At 40.9% G+C, this 22,760-nt stretch overlaps 1 protein-coding gene across 3 annotated transcripts in view; it reads left to right on the forward strand.

Moving 5' to 3' along the window:
• The window catches only part of LOC126297539 (transmembrane protein 43 homolog), a 255,443-nt gene that overhangs the window by 157,392 nt on the left and 75,291 nt on the right, over positions 1-22,760 (forward strand). For all 3 annotated transcript variants that reach the window (XM_049988451.1, XM_049988452.1, XM_049988453.1), the window contains exon 4: positions 12,670-12,786. In XM_049988451.1, the coding sequence (XP_049844408.1) occupies positions 12,670-12,786 (117 nt within the window). The remainder of the gene's footprint in view (positions 1-12,669; positions 12,787-22,760) is intronic.

Here is a 22,760-nt window from a genome sequence, read left to right on the forward strand (position 1 = left end):
AGCTAAATCGACAGCCAACGCGTAATGGAAATATTTTAGATCTGGTAGCCACGAACAGACCAGACCTCACCGACGGTGTCAGTGTTGAGGCAGGGATTAGTGATCATGATGTTGTCATGACGACCATGGTTACGAAAGTTAAAAAGTCGGTCAAGAAAGCAAGGAGAGCATTCTTATTAGAAAGAGCAGATAAGCAGTTGTTAGCATCCCACTTAGTAAATGAATCGACTTCATTTACTTCCGGTAAGATGGACGTGGAAGAATTATGGGAAAATTTTAAACACATTGTAAATCACGCATTGGACAAGTATGTGCCGAAAAAGTGGGTTGCGGACGGAAAAGACCCACTGTGGTTTAACAGCGCAATTCGGAGAATGCTCAGGAAGCAAAGGCAGTTGCACTCGCGGTACAAGAAAGATCGGGAGAATGAGGACAGGCAAAAGGTAGTAGAGATTCGTGCTGCTGTAAAAAGAGCGATGCGCGAGGCATTCAACCACTACCACCGTCATACCTTAGCAAAAGATCTTGCTGAAAACCCAAGGAAATTCTGGTCTTACGTAAAATCGGTAAGCGTGTCGAAGCTTTCCATCCAGTCACTCACTGATCAGTCTGGCCTGGAAACGGAAGACAGCAAAACGGAAGCTGAAATTTTAAATTTACATTTGAGAAATCTTTCACGCAGGAGGATCGTACAAACATACCGCCGTTTGAGTCTCGTACAGATTCCCGTATGGAGGACATAGTGAAGCAGCTGAATGGGTTGAAAATAAATAAATCGCCAGGTCCTGATGGGATTCGAATTCGGTTTTACAGAGAGTACTCTACTGCATTGGCTCCTTCCTTTGCTTGCATTTATCGCTTATCTCTTTCCCAACGTAAAGTCCCGAGTGACTGGAAAAAAGCGCAGGTGACGCCTGCATATAAGAAGGGTAGAAGGACGGATCCTCAAAATTACAGACCAGTATCCTTAACATCGGTTTGTTGCAGGATTCTCGAATATAATGAATTTCCTTGAGACAGAGAAGTTGCTGTCCATGCATCAACACGGCTTTAGAAAGCATCGCTCCTGCGAAACGCTACTCGCCATTTTTTCACATGATATCCTGCGAACCATGGATGAAGGGTATAAGACGGATGCCGTATTCCTTGACTTCCGGAAAGCGTTTGACTTGGTGCCCCTCTGCAGACTCCTAAGTAAGGTACGAGCATATCGAATTGGTTCCCAAGTATGTGAGTGGCTCGAAGACTTCTTAATAGAACCCAGTACGTTGTCCTCGATGGTCAGTGTTCATCGGAGGTGAGGGTATCATCTGTAGTGCCCCAGGGAAGTGTGGTAGGTCCGCTGTTGTTTTCTATCTACATATATGATCTTTTGGATAGGGTGGATAGCAATGTGCGGCTGTTTGCTGATGATGCTGTGGTGTACGGGAAGGTGTCGTCGTTGAGTGACTGTAGGAGGATACAAGATGACTTGGACAGGATTTGTGATTGGTGTAAAGAATGGCAGCTAACTCTAAATATAGATAAATGTAAATTAATGCAGATGAATAGGAAAAAGACTCCTGTAATGTTTGAATACTCCATTAGTAGTGTAGCGCTTGACACAGTTACGTCGATTAAATATTTGGGCGTAACATTGCAGAGCGATATGAAGTGGGACAAGCGTGTAATGGCAGTTGTGGGGAAGGCGGATAGTCATCTTCGGTTCATTGGTAGAATTTTGGGAAGATGTGGTTCATCTGTAAAGGCGACCGCTTCTAAAACACTAATACGACCTATTCTTGAGTATTGCTCCATCGTTTGGTATCCCTATCATGTCGAACTGAGGGATTACATAGAAGCAATTCAGAGGCGGGCTGCTAGATTTGTTACTGGTAGGTTTGATCATCACGCGAGTGTTACGGAAATACTTCAAGAACTCAGGTGGGAGTCTCTAGAGGAAAGGAGGCGTTCTTTTCGTGAATCGCCACTGAGGAAATTTAGAGAACCAGCAATTGAGGCTGACTGCAGTACAATTTTACTGCCGCCAACTTACATTTCACGGAAAGACCACAAAGATAAGATAAGAGAGATAGGGCTCGTACAGAGGCATATAGGCAGTCAGTTTTTGGGAGTGGAACAGGGAGAGAAGATGCTAGTTGTGTTACGAGGTACCCTCCGCCACGCACCGTATGGTGGATTGCGGAGTATGTATATAGATGTAGATTTAAGTGTGTGTGCGACTGTGTGTGTGTGTGTGTGTGTGTGTGTGTGTGTGTGTGGTTGTGTGTTGTTGGAGCAACAGCATAATTTACACCTTGCGATGTCCAGCTTTCAGTCAGAGACAATGGATCGAGACGTGTTAATGTCAGTTTAGAACCTAGCACAGACCTCAAAGTCGTGGTGGAAGAAACAAAATGTATGGCTGTGTAAAATGCGGTAGTCGACTGCTTCGATGTATCAAACAATAACACAGGGACACAGGAACCCTCTCTTGTGGCTGTTAGTCTGTGAGATATGGTCCTCTTATAGTACAGGCAATGAAACTTTACACTGGTCTGTGCAGGCGACTTCCATCACTGAGTGGATCAATACCTGTATATTTAATAGGATCGCCCGTAAGCTTGACGGTGTATATCTATATATATCGAGTTCTCTGTCAGATGCTGTTAGCAGAGGTTTTGTAGTTTGTAGTGCTTTTTCTCTGTTGAACGATACAAAATAACAATGATAGAGAGAGTGTTCGACAGACATGAATGCACCTTGAGGGACGCAGATCTCGGTCTGAAGTACCTGTACGTAGTTTGGAGGCGTACTGCAATGCAGTAGCAAAATCCTCATTCTTTTCCCAGTTCCTGTAACTGCTTGTACTGTCTTTTGCTACTACTACCTTGTATTGCTGGAGAAAGCTTCGTTTTGCGCTCACCTTACACATTGTAAAAAGTGTCGTAGTGTGTCCATCTGCAGAAAATGGAAGACAATGCTCCCACGCCAACAGCAGCAACAGCAATTTGGCGGGTAAATTCAGTAAGAACCAAGCAGAATGCTTCTTTCACAAGAAGTTTCATAACGTCAGAGAGCCACAAGAGATCCGTTGTGTAGTGAGCAGGTGCCTCTACAGACTGGTTCGAGCAAGATGGGGGCAAGGTATCTACGGAAAGTTCTGTGACGTCTAAGAGTCACGTGATGTCTTCTTTGTTTGAGTGTTCAGAGACAAGTCCTATCAGACATTGTCAGGCAGGATGATGTCCCCCACGACCATTGTGGCTATAGAACAGCTCCAGATCAGCAGCTGTAGGACACTGAAAATTCACCTAAAATTACAGATGTTTTTCTCGTCTGTAGAACAGTGTTTCAAATTCTGTTTTTTTATTTGTTCTGATTTTCCTGACTGTGCTTAGGCACCGGTGTGTGATTCGAGGAGTGAGGAAAATAACGTCCCTGACTCCAGCAGCAGCAAATGTAATCTAAGCCCACTCACCGTTTCAGAAAAGCGATTAACACCACTGCATCTGTAGGACTCAGAAATTTTTCTCTCTCTCTGGCAGGAAGCGTCCTGTTTAGAGTTACAGAGATATTTATTTCGACTTTCAAATATCGCCGTTCTGGCGTGTGAAATCAGATACTGCAGCTGGTATCGGTTTCGGGATATGTTTCCCAAAAAAACGCACGCCACCTTTTTAGAGTCTAAGTTGAAGTGTTTCGGTGGTGGTATTCCTCAGAATAAAAAATGTAACTGTTTAAACATTTTCGCGTCGTGTACAAAGCTCTCTCTCTCTCTCTCTCTCTCTCTCTCTCTCTCTCCTTGTTCAGTGGTACATTTAATTCCTGTGACATCTTCAAGTTATGTATGTGACAATATTCCGCAGCTCGTGTTCAATAACAAAGGGTATCCGTGCGCTGGGGATAGGAAGGACGAAGGACACGCGTATTTCCAACACGCCAGGAAGCACGCGACCACTCCTGTGGCTACTGCGTGGCGTGCCGTGAGTCCTGCATGTATCCTCCGGGGGTAGGGAGCATGACCACTGGAGTAAACGGCTTGCTTCTTGTGCTTTGGAAGACTGACTGGACTTCTATTGTATGATTTACAGTTACAGCACGCACATTTATCAGCATACGTTGCGAAGTGTAACTTACCCCATCGTGCTACATCGTCGTTATTTGATGAAGCATATTCATCCTCATCAAACATCATTGCTGTTGACACAGTCTTCAGCTGTCTGGTCATGGCGAATATACTCGTTGAACTACTCCTTCTCCAGCAGAGATATCTCACCCACTGAAAGCAGTGAACAATTATGTCTGTCCTACCAGTCCAGCAGCTAGACACAGATTGAGTCCTTTTCGCACCATTTTTCCCCAGAGCGACATCTTTGATTACGTCATGAGAGGGGACAGGGAGAGAGCCAACAGCATCCTGTGGTGGTGGTGTTGTGAGCTAGGTAAGTTGGACTTTGGACCTCGTAGTGACCACACTGGGTGGAGCTACTACCTATGACAATTCAATTTATTTAAATAAACAATATATACAAAATAGTAGCTTATGTCTATCCTATCTGGCAGGCCAGCGCAGTCCACCAGTTTCCAGATTGGGGAGTGGTGAGGAGGAGTGGGGGAGGGAGAGGGAGGGGGGGTTGGGATAGTGGTGGTAGCCAAATTGAACTATTTTCCTGCCAAAATTTGAAATTCCCATCATGACATCACTGTGACATTGCCACATTTATGGCCGCCATCTTAGATCCACCGTCTTGAATAAATTTGACAACAGTACAGAGTAGGGTGACATGAAATTTGGCCCCACTGCTGCCTGTAACCGACCTGTCTGCATGCTAGATGCACTGGACCTACACCTGGAGTTGTGGTTTGGCGTGCGATTTCGTATGACAGCAGGAGACCTGTCGTAGTTAACACACGCATCCTGACTACAAATTTTTACGTTAGTCTGGTGATTTGACCTGTTGTGCCGCCATTCATGAACAGCATTACAGGTGGTGTTTTCCAACAGGATAACGCTCGCCCACATACCGCTGTTGTAACCGAAGACGCACTGCATAGTGTCGACATGTTGCCTTGGCCTGTGTGGTCACCAGATCTGTTTCGTCGAGCACATATGGAATATCATCGGACGACAGCTCCAGCGTCATCCGCAGAGAGTATTAACTGTCGCTAAATTGACCGACCAAGTGCTCCAGGCACGGAACTCCATCCTACAAACTGACATCCGGCACTTATAGATGCTTGCATTCAACATTCTGGCGATTACACCGGTTGTTAATGTACGAGCATTCCACATTTACAATGGCTTATCTCGCGTTTACATTAACCTGTGGTCTTGCAATGTTAATCACTTACATATGTTACCTAGACAAATTTATTTCCGAAATTACATTAATCTACATTAATTATTTTTTCGTGTTACGATTTTTTTCCGTCGGTGTATGTGGTCCGAGATGCCGCCCTACAATGTGGGTTTTTGCTCTTCAGCAAAAATGTTCGATGACGACTGAGTTAGAAGCTACGTGTCACAAGAAGGAGGCTCAGTTTGATGAGTTCCCCACACTGACGCGATTTCTTCGCTGCTATGATTTGCCACAGAGGCACCAGAGGACGATGGAATGAATTTGTTAGGTGCCCCACACTATAGCCAAGTTTTCCGCAGCGGCACCAGAGTTCGAAGACGAAATCTTTTCTGCTGTCAGTCGTCATCAGCGTCTTCTGACAACGATTCAACTCTTCTGTTACGCTGGTCAACAGAATTTTTGTCACAAAGAATGTGAACAATTTTTCTCTTCGTTTTTTAGTGCAAATGTGTGTCTTGTATTCTAAAGTGAAATCACTTTCTGTTTATCAAAAAAGTTTTGTTGTGACACATTAAAATAAGAAAAAAAACTTTTTATCACTGTTCTTTCGTCATCCTAATGGAGTTTAATTTGAATATTCTGCAGAAATTATCTGTTGGAAAAAATCGCAGTATGCATTAAGAATTCTCATATATGACCCATTGTTGTTAAAACCATTTCCAGACTTTGATGTTTAGTAACAGTCCGATTAGTCATGCTGAGATGCCTTGAACCTGTGTAAACACAACAACTTCTTTTTCTTTATACCAGTGAAGAGTTAACTTTTAGACGAAACCGTAATCCTGTCGTTAATAAGTGTTCCCAGCTTCATTTTGGGTTTAAGGTTAACGACTAGGAGCAGAAATGTACTCCTAGTGTATCCCGTTTCACATTTGTTATCACACTGTCAGGCTGGTTACGTCAAGTCTTTCGATTTTTAATGTTTCCGTGATTCGGAAAGAACAAATGGATTGTAAAACAGTGTCATTTTTGTTTCATAAATATGACCGGAACCACGTCAAAAGCAAAACAAAAATTGTGCAATGTCCCAATTCCTCATTCTCTCCAAGACATGTTCCTCACAGTGAATAATTACCGTTATGAGTGACTCCTAAGAATGTGACAGTGAGTGAAGATGAAAACAGAGACAGATAAGCCATATTGCCTGTAGCGACACCTACATGACTACTCTGCTATTCACAATTAACTGCCTGGCAGAGGGCTCAGCGAACCATCTTCATACTATTTCTCTGTCGTTCTACTCTCAAACAGAGCGCGGAAAAAACAAATATTTAAAAATTTTCGTAAGGCTCTGATTTCTCTTATTTTAGTTTGATTATTTTAGTATGTAGGTGGGAGTCAACAAAATATTTTCACATTCGAAGTAGAAAGGTGGTCATTGAAACGTCCTTGAAAGACATCGCCCCAACGAAAAAGTCTTTGTTTTAATGATTCCCGTCCTAACTCGCTTATTATATCCTTGTCGCTCTGTCCCCTGTTTCGCGATGATAGAAAACGCACTGCCCTTCTTCGAATTTTTCGCAACTGATGCGGATCGCATACCGCACAGCAGTACTCCAGAAGAGGACGGACAAAATCCCTAAGTATTTAGTTGGATTGACAGCCTTCAGATTCGTGTGATTTATCGTGTAACTGAAATTTAACGGAGTCCTTTTAGTACTCATGTGGATAACCTCATATTTCTCATTATTAGGCGTCAGTTGGCCCTTTTCGCGCCATACAAGTATCTCTTCTAAATCTTTTTGCAACTGGTTTTAATCTTCTTATGACTTTACAAGACGGTAAATGACAGCAGCACCTGCAAGCATTCTAACAGGCCATCTTAGATTGTGTCCAATGTCGTTTATGTAGATTAGGAATAGGGGAGGGCCTAGAACACTTCCTTGGGGAACGCTAATTATCACTTCTTTTTTATTCCATGACTTTCCGTCAGTTACTACGAACTGTGATCTTTCTGACAAGAAACCGCGAATCCAGTCGCACGACTATGACGGTACTCCACAGGCACGCAATTTTGTTATAAGTCTCTTGTGAGGAATGGTGTCAAAAGCCTTCCGGAAACGTAGAAGTATGCAATCAATTTGAAATCCACTGTCGATACCACTCAGTATTTCGTGTGAATGAAGACCTTGTTGCCTTTCACAAGAATGGTGTTTTCTGAATCGTGCTGACTGCCAATAGATTGTTTTGCTTGAGGTAATTCATATCGTTGGAGGACAGTACAGGTATATGTTCCAAAATCCTACTGCAATTCAGCGTCACTGATATGGGTCTGTAGTACAGCGGATTACTCCTATTTCGTTTCTTGAGTCTATGTGTGACCTATGTAACTTTCAAGTCCTTAGGTACGTATCCGCAAATGAAGTATGGGAAGCCACTGAGAGGATTTCCAGTTCACGATTTCCAATAACAACGATACAATATCCGTGGCGTCTCCTAACAAACACCAGAAGACATCATTCAGCTAATGACTGAACTATATAATAAAATTACGAGTGACTACAGCCAAGATCCAGTTTTCCATCGTAGTCAAGTGACGTGGTGACGGGAGTTCATTATTTTCGTTTCACAAAGATGAGAACGCAACCGTCCCTTCTCCCTGTGCGAACTGTAATCTGCATTTTATGCGGATCGTGAACCCCCTTCCCCAACATTTCCCCACAGCTCCTCACCATCTGATAGCGTACAGTATGCTAAATCATGAACAAGGACCCGGATAAGAGTTTATAATTTGATTTGAGAAGAGTTATTATCGGAAAAGGTTCTAGATGGAACTGTATATTCATACTGAGATCAAGAAAAGCGATCTTTCTGTAAACTGAGGTGGCAGCTACAAGTCTCCCAATAATTCACTGTATATTTTGGTTAACTCAGTGCCTATGACGTGTCAAAATCAAGCGTAAAACTCTATGGGGAGGGCCTCTAAAGCAGCCGATTTTTAGATGATAGGTTAGGTGGCGAAACTTTTTCACTGGTTGGCTACAAGGTCGGCGTTGTCATTCGGAGTGACTGTGGTAGAATAATGGATAAAAGGGGCCGTCCTACCGTCGAAATCAGTTGCCGACTCAGTGCAAAAATCCGTACATTATTGCATCCTGTAGTTTTTTATGTTGCTTGATGATCGTATTTGTCCCATCATTCGTTTTTGAAAATGTGGAATAATTTTTATTTGCCCCTCTTAGCTTCCCTGATTACATGGTATGCTGACATATTTTCCTGCTTACTTTCAATAGGAGAAGGGGCTAGAGACTGTCGAACTAAGATCGCGAGTTTTGCTTTGGTGCGTTTTATCCTAGGGCTATTATCCCATGTAGTGACTGTATAGTCGGTGGAGGCATAAAAAGTGATGCTCTAAGGTATGTTTCTCTAATACACTTTTCATATGGGCGAGTTGAATTGTGCAGTTTGAATCTGCAGATCTGCAAACTGTAGCCCCCACCCCCCTCCATTATCTGAAATGGGACCGAACGTATCGTTTCCTTGTACCTTTGACCTCCTGCTACAGTTCTTCTTCATCCAAAACTGGCACGTTGAACTGCCACACGTCTCTTCCCGTCAATATATTTTGTTTAGTATGTTGCGCGTTTATGTGAAATTCGCAGCGATCCGAGAAGTTAAGGGACCAAGTTTCACAGTCAATTACCAATTATTCCTTGCATACATCCTGTCTAGCCAGATTGATGAATTATTGGATACATTTGTGTATCGTCTAGCGTGCGGTCGAAGGTAGCATCAAGTATCTATTAAATGTGCTTCATTAGTTAGCAAAAATAGCTCCTCGTAAAATCTGAAATTTGAAACCTGATCGTCTTGACTTAATACTCAATTAAAATTAGCACATAAAATTATGTTCAATCGAGCATCCGGCATTAACTTGACAATTTCATCACGGATCAGGTTGCTTGTCTCACGCTTCCCGCTGGATCCATACATTTACAAGAAGCAGATCATATATATTTGCAGTTATTGCTCTTCCAGATTCAAGTATAGTTTGTGCCATACATAGGTTTTCCTTATTTTAACAATATTGCCGTTCTTGTTTCCATTGTTCAACATTGTCTCATACTCGAACGTGTCCGCTATTTTCGTCGTAATAACCTTTTCGACCAGCGCTATGTCAATGTCGGTGGCATGAAAATAGTGCTTCAACATTGTAACTTCACGTCTTGTTCCCATTAAACGTAGCAATTTTGTACATCTTCATCATTCGGCAATATTACTAATCACGCTCAGTGTCTTCCGACCGCGCAATCTCCATCCCAGTTTCTCGTTGTTTTCAGTATCTGTTGTGCTGAAACAGTGAAGGCTGTCTCCATTTCTTTAGGTTCTTATCATCTCAGTGCTTTCGTATCAGTGGCTGCCATCTGGATTTCTTCATGGTTCGTGTGACTGTCCACATTCTTGTTGGGGCTAACCTAACAGGTTGGCAGCCTAGTCATAGCCGGGATTTTCGGCGCCTCGCCAGCCGGCAACTGCTCCACTCGCACCTCTTAATCAGTCAGCACGGACGTGACCAGGAGAGTTACGCCACTTTTACACGATCGACTTTCTTGTCTCTATTGACAGAGTGAGTCTTCTACAGAAGCCCTGGCGTTTTATTCCTGTACTTAGTACCGTCTGTTTCGAGTGGTCGATTTCATTTACACGATGGGAACAAAAAGGCGTCTGAGCAGTGAAAGTGAGGTTATGAGAGACAATAATTTTTACGAAAAAATCGAAATATAGTAACAAAATTTAGAAACAAGCAATGATAATAGAGTTTATTAATGACCTAAGCACAATTCATAGCGGAAGTTCTTGTCAAAGGTAGTGTAGTAAGTTCCTCCTGAGAACTGAAAGAATAGGAAAAGTGTCATGCAAACATCAGAATATATACTTTTATTTGCTCGAAAAAATATATACTTACAAACACATCAGATAGTATATAGAACGCAGGAAATAGCGTCTTTTTGATTTATTCTTTGCATCTTGTTTTTTTTTTTTTTTTTTTTTACTAAGTGCCAAATAACATCGAAAATCATTTTCCTCGTCAAACAGTCCTGACTTTTTCATTGTTAAAAAAGTTTTCATTAAAATGCTTTCATCTATTTACGTTTTTACTTATATACAGTGACCGAGCGAGGTGGCGCAGTGGTTAGCACACTGGACTCGCATTCGGGAGGACGACGGTTCAATCTCGTCTCCGGCCATCCTGATTTAGGTTTTCCGTGATTTCCCTAAATCGCTTCATGCAAATGCTGGGATGGTTCCTTTGAAAGGGCACGGCCGATTTCCTTCCCAATCCTTCCCTAACCCGAGCTTGCGCTCCGTCTCTAATGACCTCGTTGTCGACGGAACGTTAAAGAATAATCACCACCACCACCACTTATATACAGTGTAGGCTTTTTCTCTGCAAAACGTACATACCTTTTTGCTTTCAGATATTTCGTCTCTCTTGTAGGAGAACACGAATAGTAAACAATACCAGGACCTTGAGTAACTCTTCAATGTGTTACGAAAACAAAGCGAACAACACAGAAACTACTTTGCAGAAGCTACGATGTGGTATAATGTTAAAACAAACAGGAATTTTGTCTGACGGCATAATCCTGTTTCACAATAATTCCCAGCCTCACACTGCCAATCAGACTTCAGCAATTTTGTTGTGAAACGTTGAAACGTTGCAACACCCTCCACACATCCTGGGTCATTGACAGTGTGATTTTTCACATATTTGGCGACTGAAGAAAGACATGCATGGACGTTGGTTTCAGTTGGATGAGGAAGTGAAAGAGTTATTGCTGTAGTGGATCCATCGGTGGCCAATTGCATGCTATGACACAGGAATTAACTATCTCGTCTCCCACTGGGATAAATGTCTTAACACATGTGGTGATTACTAGTGAATGGAACCATTCCATGGTCCCGTTGGGTCGGGTGTTTGATTTTCATTTGATCGCCCCTTGTATTTGCTGGTCCTTTGTGACAACGCAGTGTTGGAACTGCACAAATCTGAAGGTTGCTTTGAACACCACAGTGCTTTGTGGTTCTGTTGGCGGTGGTATGCTCTTGCCTCTGACATTTGAACTGATATACCTAGCCAGTTATACAGGGACTTAAAGTTTAATGTTGGCTTCAAACCATGGTGCAGTTCGCCATTTTTCACATTAGAAATATTCTCAGAGGGAAAGACCTTTCTGCAGATACCTCATTAAAGTTTGAGGATAGGAAGAGAAGGAAATGTCAGAAAACTGTATAGGTGTTAAATGGCAATGTGGAATGAATAGTACTTTTTGTATTGACACAAAGAAAACTGGAGTTGCCAGTATATGCATGGAATAATAACTACCTATTAAACATGTAAATGTTATTGTTTTGCTGTATGGTGTTCACAAGTAATTGTCATGTATCCATATAGTGTATGGTGATGGGACTGGATATTGTGCAGATGGAGAGTTTTCAAGAAATTTGTGGGAAATAAAGGATTTATAAGCACTTGATAAATGATAGATAACGGAGAAATGAAGGGCTGGGTCTTTATCTCACAAACAACTGGTTGGTTGGTTGATTTGGAAGAGGGGACGAAACAGAGAGGTCATTGGTCCCATCACAAATAACTTCACTTGTGTGTTGCTACAAAGGTGCCACCAACTATCAAGACAGTTGTTAACTTGTGAGGACAACGAACTAAAAAAACATCTGTAAAGACCAGATCACAAAAAATATGAAAAGAGAAGAATTAGAAACCTCATAATTCACTACCACGATGTATAGAGGGAATATTTGAGCAGTGGGATTCGTTAGCTCATAAAGGCATATACCATGTTGTTCAAGGCAGATGGATGTATAAATATCATCTTTACTCATATCTTTATAACATAAATATTAACATTTGATTGAAGAAATCAGGCGTTTTATGTTGACGTTACTACGGCAAATACAAAAATAAATGGTAAATAAACTAGCAAAAAAGTTAGGAATGTCTAACTTTTGACTGATTACAAGTATGGAATGGAACTATAAAAATTTTTGACTATGGATTTACGCCTAATTTGAAGAAATATGTAAAATTCGATTTATAGGAAAATTACGTACATTATGTCACGGCAAATTTAACAGCTTGTGTTGTGTTTGGCACAGGCTCTGAAAATGGTCACAAATTCAGTCACTACTGTTTGACTTTAATTATTGTGATTCTAGATGATGAATGAGTCTTGGAGAAAGTGTGGAGCATCTGCAATTCTTTTTAGTGTTTCTGTAGTTTTTATTAGTTTTTTTCAATTCAGTACTTGCCTGAGAGCCCATACCTCACCTCGAATGTTTAACAGGTTTCATGTTTGTGTTTTAGTGATGCTCCAGCTGCAGATAACACTGCTGCTCCACAATTTAATTATGTAAATGATTGGAGAGATAAGCTCATAGATAGCACCAAGTTCCGTGTGAAATCAGGACACCAGAATCCTAAGTAAGTTTACTATCTTATTGCTTTCATTCCGCTAATGCATTTAGTTTACCTAACTTTTGACTATAGTCCCCAAGAATTGCTAGTAGATAATTAATGAAGCAGGGGAATGATAACGTTTATTGCTCATGCTGCTACATTTTCGAAGCTGTGCACTGACTGTATATTGTTCAGTTATAATTACCCTCCTGAGGTACAGATCAGTTAATTCCTCAAACCACCTTCTGTTGAATGCCTACACTGGTCAACAGTATCTTACTTAAATCCATTATTCTTAGTTTTATTGGCAGAATTTCATGTATTCTTCTCCTCTAGTACGTTAGTTATTTATTCACATACCAAAAGTTTGAAATCATTCATTTAGTGCAAGTTTAGTATAGGAGCAGAATGCATAAAAGACAGATATTAGGATTAGGAAGTTTTGCATGCCTTGTAAATCTGGCAATGTTTTTATTCTTTACACTAATTGTAGAGTTGTATATGAAATATTTTGTAACTAATTTTAAACTAATGAGTATCCTATCAGGCCGTGCTGAAGTACTGAACAGCATTTCACTGGAAAACAAGTTCCAGTGCTTGACCTTAAACAGTTATGAAGCCGTGAACATTAACTAAATGAGAAGAAAAATGGCTCAAGCACATGCCATAGAGAATGCAAAAATTAAAAATTGAAGAGTAACTAAAAGTAAAAGTGAACTCAAATTTCATCACAATGTTTAAGATAGCTAAAGTTACAGAAGATCTGGCTTAGTGTCGAAAATCAGTTTTAAATTTTTTGGAATGTCAACTTATTTTTATTAACGTGAAAGGATAACATCTAAAACTACTAAGTTCAAAAGGTTCATGAGATAAGCATCTGAATAACATCAACAAATATCAGTACATTAGCTTCAAGGTACTATTTGCTAAGTAGTTTTACAATAGGATAGAGGGTGTTTCAAAATGAATATACGGGTTTTAAGGCTTTGTAGCAGTTATTACATTTAAATAATAATTATAAATAAATAATACGTCAAATAAAATAGCAACTATGACAGTTTTTCTCAAAAGTGTTCAATGTGAGGGCCATCGTCACACATCGAGTCGATAGACGAGTTTTTCCGAAACCTTGATCACTATGTGTATAGTAAATTATCGCAACTGTGCTGTTTCTGTAGTCGGATAGATCACCTGGTAGCGGAGAGGTATACACATTATCCTTTATGAACCCTCAAACACAAAAATCACATGGGGTCAGAGCGTGTGTGAACATGAAGATCATATAAAACTAGCTCTGTCACCCAACCCCTTGCGGCCAATCCAGCGGTCGGGTACAACGTCGTTTGACCAGTCGCATGCTGAGTTATGGCAGTGAGATGGTTGACAATTTTGCTGCCGAGAAACAGCAGTTACGATTGCTTCACCGAAAAAGTCGAGAGGAGTCTCGTTGCAACTGTGCCGTCTCGTCGGGATTTGCTTACCCCCGGATACAAACATTACGTGTGTTCACATTTCCATTTAGGTGAAATGTCGATTCACCACTGAAGACGACACGACCCAGAAAATCTTCATCTCACGCAGTTTGCGAAGCTAGCACGTAAACTGTAGTATGTATGCTTCAGAGCTTGTAACTACTGCGAACGACAAGGACGAACGCATTTCTTGGGACTACATGCGATAGACTCTCACTCGTTCAAGATGTTTTTCATTCATTCTTGGTCGTTCCATACTCTTCCCTTTGCGCATGGGTATACAAACAAATCTGTTTAAGTTGCTCTTTCATTTGATGTGTTATTTATAATAATTAGTTGAATGTAATAAATGCTACTAAGCCTTAAACCCGTATATTCAGTTTGAATCACTGTGTATAACATTCCTACAAATAAATGATAAGCCACTAAATGCCTGTAGTTTGTCTGAACATCGTATTACTTTACAAGGCATGACTCTGTGACTCTTGAAAGTTATATGCTTGTAGCTTCACCAATTGTGAATCACTTCACTTGACGTTAATGGAAAAATGGCAATGGTGAAAGTAATGTTAAACACTGAGGAAAAATCCTGAAAGAATGAATTTCTATTCACTAAAGATGTGCACAACTAGAAAACCACTTTGAAGATTCTAAAATAGAGAAATGGACAAATATAAACATTTAAATATAATATTCATGCACAACAAAATAACCTTCTGGAGGGAACAATGATGTGAATTCTTGTTTGGTTTTGTAACGAATTAGAGCTGTGTGTTATTTCATTGAGGCAACTGAATTCTTCATAGAAACGAGGGTAGATGGCAATACCTCATCATGAGGAGGGTATTGTACAAGAAGTGAAGTTCTGTTCCATAGTAGTAAACTTCTTGATTTCAGTTATATTATAAATAAAGACATTGTGAATAGTTTTCATAAAATCAAGTAGAGTATACTTTGAAAATAGCCATAAATCAGAACACAATCACATCAGTTTATATAACACAGAAAGCAAACAAAACATAAACCCTTGTTATGGATGTCAGTTATTAATAATTATATTCACCAATTCTGCTGAATATTTCTTCACACTAAAGCTCTCAAGGACATGTGAGTATTTCTAGGTACTAATAACAACATTTGGCATTCACATTACTTATCTACTCGCATAGTGTCACAGGCAAAATCTGTGTAACATTTGTTTGTTTATTTATTTAGTTTTTGGCGCAGCAAGGGGTAGTGACACACATTAAGTATCATTCCTCCTCTCATAGTAGTTTGTATTTCTGGGAGTAGGATGCAAGTGACTGGGTAACATGGACAGATGAGATACTTAAATTTATTACTGTTTTCTCAGGTGATGCACTTTAAGCATTGGCAAATTCATCACATGGTTACCGTCATTATGATCTATTTCTTAAATTACAGTTTATTTATTCTGCCAAACTAAAACTGTGCAGCTTTTCTGTGTATCTTAAAAGAAAGATGGATGAATCATCTGTCTGACTCTCATTTATGTTGCAGTTATTGGTTCTACTGTTTAAGATGTACTTTTACTCTTATTTTACAGTTGTGCAACCATAAAATTACTATTTTTCATATTATCTTCTAATGTATTTAGTAATGTCATTCTGTAACACAATTCAGTGACTGCTTTATTTATTCTCCTGCCAAAATTAATGTAAATATTTTCGTTTCTGCCTTTTCTACAACTAAAATTATTTCTTATTAGGTCCTTTAAATCATTTGTGTGAACCCACCCCTCGCCCCTAACCTACAAAACCAATTTAGAAACAATTACGCACACACACACACACACACACACACACACACACACACACACACTCTCAACACATAAAGTGATTTTGTTCATTATGTATGAATGCCAGTATAAGTAGTCCCATGAGGGTGGACATTACTTACATATTTTAAGAAGTTGCTTTTATGTGGAGACTCTGCTCAGATTGTAGTTCTTTCCTTGACATTCACCGTGGGATTGTTTATGATGTACATGGTATTTCAGCAAATGTGCTCACTAATATGCAGTACACTGGGACATACATGGGTTTATTATGACGTAGATGATCTGATATTTGCTCAAAATATAAATCTGTTATTAAGATTATGACTCGATTCTGGAAGTCGTTGAATAGTTAATTAACCTTTTTTTTTTTTGTAAAAATGCATTCAGTTATTGAAGTTTTACTATAGAAATTTTGTGCTATGTCTTGCACAGTGTAATGCCTAGTTCTATCAGGGATTATAGAACAGCTAATATACTGAATTTTCTATCACTAAAGCTGACTGTAGTTCCTTGATGATGTTCAAATCAGACTGTTGGGCAGATGAGGCCAACTATTGATGTTTATGTGCATTCTCAGTAAACTATGTGTCAGCAGTGATAGCACTGTGAATTAGGTATTTTGACATGGATCATTAGCAATAAAGATTTCTTTGTTTGATGAATACAATTTTCAGGATTCTGGCAGATATAAAGCTTAGCTGATACAAATTACAAGGTGTCATCAGAATAAAATTTGTCTCATTTAATGATTACTGATGCGAACAGTATGGACTTGGGAATATTTTCATTGAGAAAACATGTCCTTGTGATAATCAGGAAGGTGAAGAGGATCAGTTGTCTGTGTATGTGCATTCTGTGCCAGTCTGAATTCTTGAAACCAAGTGGTTCAAGGTGGTGACTGAGTTCTGATATGACTTTGGCACAGTTGAGCTCTAAAAGTTTTTGCACCAGTTGTCGTCACTGTTCAGGAAATGTGATACTGAAGATAAATTTTTGATACTATACTTCACCAATTATATTTTGTGCTAAGTTATGTATGTTGTTATTGTTTCAAACTTCCTTCTTCTTATTATAGCCAACAAAGAGGCAAGTTTCAAAGCATTTGCTGCAGTTATCTGCTCTCCAAAACTCTGCCGTCACTGAAAGTCACTGAGTGAGGTGACATTGCATTTAAGACAATGGACTCACATTTGATAGCAGCAGGGATCAAAACGCACATTGCTGTCCGCATTGAGGTTTTGTGTGGTTGCCCTAATCATTCTTGGTGAATGCTAGGATGGTTCCTAAACTAGTCTGTAACCAGTTTCTTTCCTTACCCTCCATTTCTGAGTTTATGCCACATCTCTCATGACATACTGGAATCTTCCTTCATTTTCGTATGCATAGTGTGCATAGTGTCCCTTGCATCTTATCAACTGTACAGCTAATATGTGACGCCATTCCTAGCTTTGTACAATCTACCTTCCTTAATAGAATGAGAAAAAAATCTGCACTGCATAAATTATATGTTACCCCATCACATTAAAGAAAGATAATGTCAGTATTTCCATTAAATCTGATCTCTAGTGAAGGCAGCTGAGATATCGTCTCTCCATAACTGAAGTCCATTTGTATTTGAATTTTTAGGCTGTCCTCCCCAATGTATTGTTTGATATTTTCCATTTCTTACACAATATTGTTAATATACTTCTTCCACATTCCACTCATTTGATTGTTGTTGAATAATACACTGAAAACATTGTGTAGGGCCCCCGCGAGCATGCAGAAGTGCCGCAACACGACGTGGCATGGACTTGGCTAATCTGAAGTAGTGCTGGAGGGAACTGCACCAGAAATCCGTAAGACTACGAGAGAATGGAGAGCGATTCTGAACAGCACGTTGCAAAGCATCCCAGTGAAAGTGCTTAAACTCAGAAGAGTGTTCCTGGAGCCACTCTGTAGCAATTCTGAGAGTGTAGGATGTCGCATTCTTCTGTTGGCATTGCCCAAGTCCGTCGGAATGCACAGTGGACATGAATCTATGCAGGTGATCAGATAGGATGCTTACGTACGTGACACCTGTCAGAGTCACATCTAGACACATCAGGGGTTCATATCACTCCAAGTGCACACACTCCACACTATTACAGAGCCTCCACCAATTCGAACAGTCCCCTGCTGACATGCAGGTTCCATGGATTCATGAGATTGTACCCATATCCGTACATGTCCATCCCCTCGATACAATTTGAAACGAGACTCGTCCGACCAGACAATGTGTTTCCAGTCACCAGCGTCCAATGTCGGTGTGGACGTGCGCAGCCGAGGCGTAAAGCTTTTTGTGGTGCAGTCGTCAAGGGTACACGAGTGGACCTTCGTTGAATACTTTGCTCGCTGATACTTGTTGACGGCCCAGCATTGAAATCTGCAGCAGTTTGCGCAAGGGTTGCACAATTGTCAAGTTGAACGATTCCTTTCAGTCGTCGTTAGTGCCGTTCTCGCAGGATCTTTCTCTGGCCGCAGCTATGTCGGTGATTTGGTGTTTTACCTGATTCCGGATATTCACGGTACACTCGTGAAATGGTCGTTTGGGAAAATCCCCACATCATCGCTATTTCGGAGACGCTGTGCCCCATTGTTCGCGTGCCGACTATAATACCACATCCAAACTCAAATGTCGACAACCTGCCATTGTAGCAGCAGTATCCGATCTTTAACAACTGCGCCAGACACTTCTTGCCTTATGTAGGCGTTACCGACCGCAACGCCGTATTCTGTTTGTTTACATATCTCTGTATTTGAATTCTCATGCCTATTCCAGTTTCTTTGGCGCTTCAGTGTAATATCTCGTATTGTTTTAGACATACTGGCTTTTGGAACAACAGTAATAGCTCGTAATAGAGACAGTATATTAGGTATATTATTCAGTTATTTTGATTTGGATGGTTTTAATAATAGTTTATAATATTTTGAATCTTTGACGGGATTGATCAAGGTCTATGACTTCTACAGAAATGATTTAATTTGGAAATTTCCTTTTATTTTCCTCCTGTAAATAGTAACATTCCCTGGAAGATTAATGTATGTCTCAGTTTCTGCTGGGAACACTTACTGTGATGAATATCTTGGCAATTTTCCTGTGATTTTAACGCAGACAGTATTTTCATGAAAATTGTCAAAGTCATAACAATTCTAGCATCGTGCTAAAGGTCCATTCAGATTAAGAATTACTGGTAAAATGTAGACTGGACAGATGTACACAATATATGTGGAGCGAATGGACAAGTATATTTTATTCTAAAGTATAATCATATACAAGTTCTAAAACTTATTAAGACTGTACATAACGAAAGTTGATTTATTACGGGATGAAACCATGTTAGAAGCTGTACTGCAAAACTATATATAAAATCATAAAGAAAAATAACATTCCCTAGAAGCAGTCTAGCAGAAACCAAAGAAATAATTAGAATAAAGTAGAAACAAAGAGTAACAAAACAGACCAGGGAAATTGGAAATTTACGTTACATGCATGTAGTGGGATAATGATAGGTAGCCCCCACATTATGAATACTTTTAATATTTTTTAATGATTCGGTTTTTAATAGTTTCTTAGTGGACAGCAGAATTTACAAATAAAAGTGTTTATAAACACCTGAAAATATTCATCTGTAGTCTAAACCAGCAAAAAAGTGCTTAATGTTGTGAACTTAAAAAAGAATTAATGATTAATTTCAAGACAGTAGTAAGACAACCAATATAATTTCCTGATGCTGTGAAATGCACAAACTTGCAGAATAACTCTCTCCACAGTACTAATTTTCCAGAAATACTTGAATATAGTTTAGTCAATGCAATTCATAACTCCAGGAATCAAAGTGGTATGTATGATTAGCGTATGCATTAGAACAGTGGAGTTAATGGGCTGTGGAAACAGCTGATTGACGCGAGTGCCTTTCCTGCACCTGCAGTGAATCGCCTGGGCTCGTGACCCTATCAGTTGACCCTAGGGTGGGAAACCATGGCCTGGTCTGATGAGTCCAGATTTCAGTTGGTAAGAACTGATGGTAGGGCTTGAGTGTAGCGCACACCTCACAAAGTCATTAACCCAAATTGTCAACAAGGCACTGTGCAAGACGCTGGTGGCTCCATGGCGGTGTGCCTTATGTTTACATGGCATTCACTGGGTCCTGTGGAAGTTTGGCTACTTGGAGACCATTTGCAGCTATCCATGGAAATCATATTCCCAAATATTGGTGGAATTTTATGGATGAGTGTGCACAATGTCATCGGCTACAATTGTTTGCGACTGGTTTGAAGAACATCTGGAAAATTGGAGAGAATGGTTTGGCCACTCAGATCGTCCGACATGAATCCTATCGAATATTTATGGAACATAATCGAGAGATCAGTTCGTGCACAAAATCCTGCACCGCCAACACTTTCACAACCACGGACCGCTTAGAGGCAGCATGCCTCAGTATTTCTGCAGCGGACTTCCAACGACTTGTTGAGTCCATAGCACGTCGAGTTACTGCACTACACTGGGCAAAAGCAGCTCCGACACGGCGTTAGGAGACATCGCATGACTTTTGTCATCTCAGTGTATGTCTGTGCGCTGTCCTGTGCCTTAGTCCAGTAGCATTTCAGGACTACCACGAAAGTATGGAAATCTGACAATGGGAGTAGATGCAAAAAGAAACAGATTGAATAACTTATTTAGTGTCACGTATTTACACAATCGAAACGAGTATTCCTAAAAATTGTTAGAAGCAGAAAAATACAAGTATTAGGAAATGTGAAATTGTGCGATTTCTTCAGATGTACAGAGGAGGCCATGAGTATGTGGCACAGGTAAAGTCCCTACCCGCTCGGCGCTCGGTAGCTGACACCGAGACTAGTGGTCTCTTCCTGCCACAGAATGCGGTGTGTGGGGCATCAAAGTGGTAGAGGCTCCGCATGCCATCTGGTGAAGTTGGAACAGACCTCGAGTCTCGGTAACATTTACCAAGCGGGGCAGGAGATAAAGTGAAGCTTCGGGTCGAGACCAACATAACTTGCACCCCTGAAATATATAGAGTATGCCTGCAAAAGGATTTTTTGATTGTGAAAGTACAGGGTGTTTCAAAAAGAATGACTTGATTTCAAAACAGCATATTTATTCATAAAAACAGTACAAACATGGGATGAGTCGCTAAATACTCACAAAATCTTGAAGTTTTAGCTATGCTCTCACAAATGCTCTATGAGTCCACCAACACCAGTAATGAGAACATCTAGACAGCGTCACCGCAAGTCGATGAGCGGACGAGCGCGGCAGCAGCACTCAGTCTCGTGTATGACAGCGGACCAATCGGAAATTGAAGCCTGCTGCCTCTCAGCTCCGCCGACGTACGTTTCCAGACCAGGCTGCACCGCTGCTCCTTAAAAAACTCCTCTGCTGCTCTACAACAGACTCCTTCCGCGTCACCGCAACCACCAGCTCGCTCCCTTCTCCATGATACGATTCACGATCGATGGCGGTTTGCGCAGGCTGAGGCATTGCACCCTTGTCGTTCCCAAGCCACAGTTATGGCACGCAAATGCACATGCTTTGCACTCGATGAAAGCGTATATCCTGCAAATTATGTCTCTCGCGAGCTTACGTAGGTAGAATTTGCCTCATACCACCACGATCAGCGATGGCGACACACAACAAATTGAATAAGAACTCACTAAATAACTCGCTACGCTCACGTTTAATGCTCTCAATGGGAACGATATTCAGAACAGAGTGTGAGAACACTATCGAACGCTCACTGGCTGTCGGAGAATGCGTGGCGTAGTTGTGCAGAACAAGCTTAAACCCGACCGCCATCGTTCGTAAATCTAACAATGCGTCTACCACAAATTGTCAGCAGCCAACCGCCAATCTTCTCCGAGGTGCATGCTCCAAGATCCTGCGGTCCTGCTGCTATCCAATGTACTGCCGGACAGCAAGACAACCAGCACCTGCGACATAAGGCCGCCCCCAACCTAGACTTGTCTCCCCAGTCGACATGCTCCTGGACACGGCGGCTCAGCTGTACCACGATAACTCGGGAGCCATCCATTCCAGAACACACAGAGCAGACAGTGTGCCCTCCATGCATCCGGCGCTGCATCTGACGCGTTGACAGTTCGCTGCTGCCCATGGCCCGGACTGTCTTCAAGTTTGGATTGCTTCGCAGGCATACTGCTCCGCTCGATCACTCATCGACTCATAATGGCGCTGTGCTCCGCATGCCCTCTGCTGAAGTGGGAACAGACCTCGAGTCTCGGTACGATCTACCAAGCGGGGCAGGACTTAAACGGAAGCTTCGGGTCGAGGCCAACATAATCTGCACCCCTGAAGTATATAAATTATGCCTGCAAAAGGATTTTTTGATTGTGAAAATACTGTGTGTTTAATAAAGAATGATTTGATTTCAAAACAGCATCTTTATTGATAAAAACATACTAAAAACATGGGATAAGTTGCTAAATACTCACAAAATCTTGAAGTTTTAGCTATACTCTCACAAATGCTCTATGAGTCCACCAGCACCAATATTGACAACATCTACACGATAGCTAAATTCGTCATAAACTTTACACAATATATCTGCTTTTACAGAAGTTACGGCGCATGTTATTCTGTTCTTCACTTCTTCTATGTCACGAGGTAAAGGGGAGGTGAAAACGCTTTCATTCACTTATTCTCACGAGAAAAAGCCGCTGAGGGTCAT

This window comes from Schistocerca gregaria, chromosome X, assembly GCF_023897955.1.
Source record: "Schistocerca gregaria isolate iqSchGreg1 chromosome X, iqSchGreg1.2, whole genome shotgun sequence".
NCBI lineage: Eukaryota > Metazoa > Arthropoda > Insecta > Orthoptera > Acrididae > Schistocerca > Schistocerca gregaria.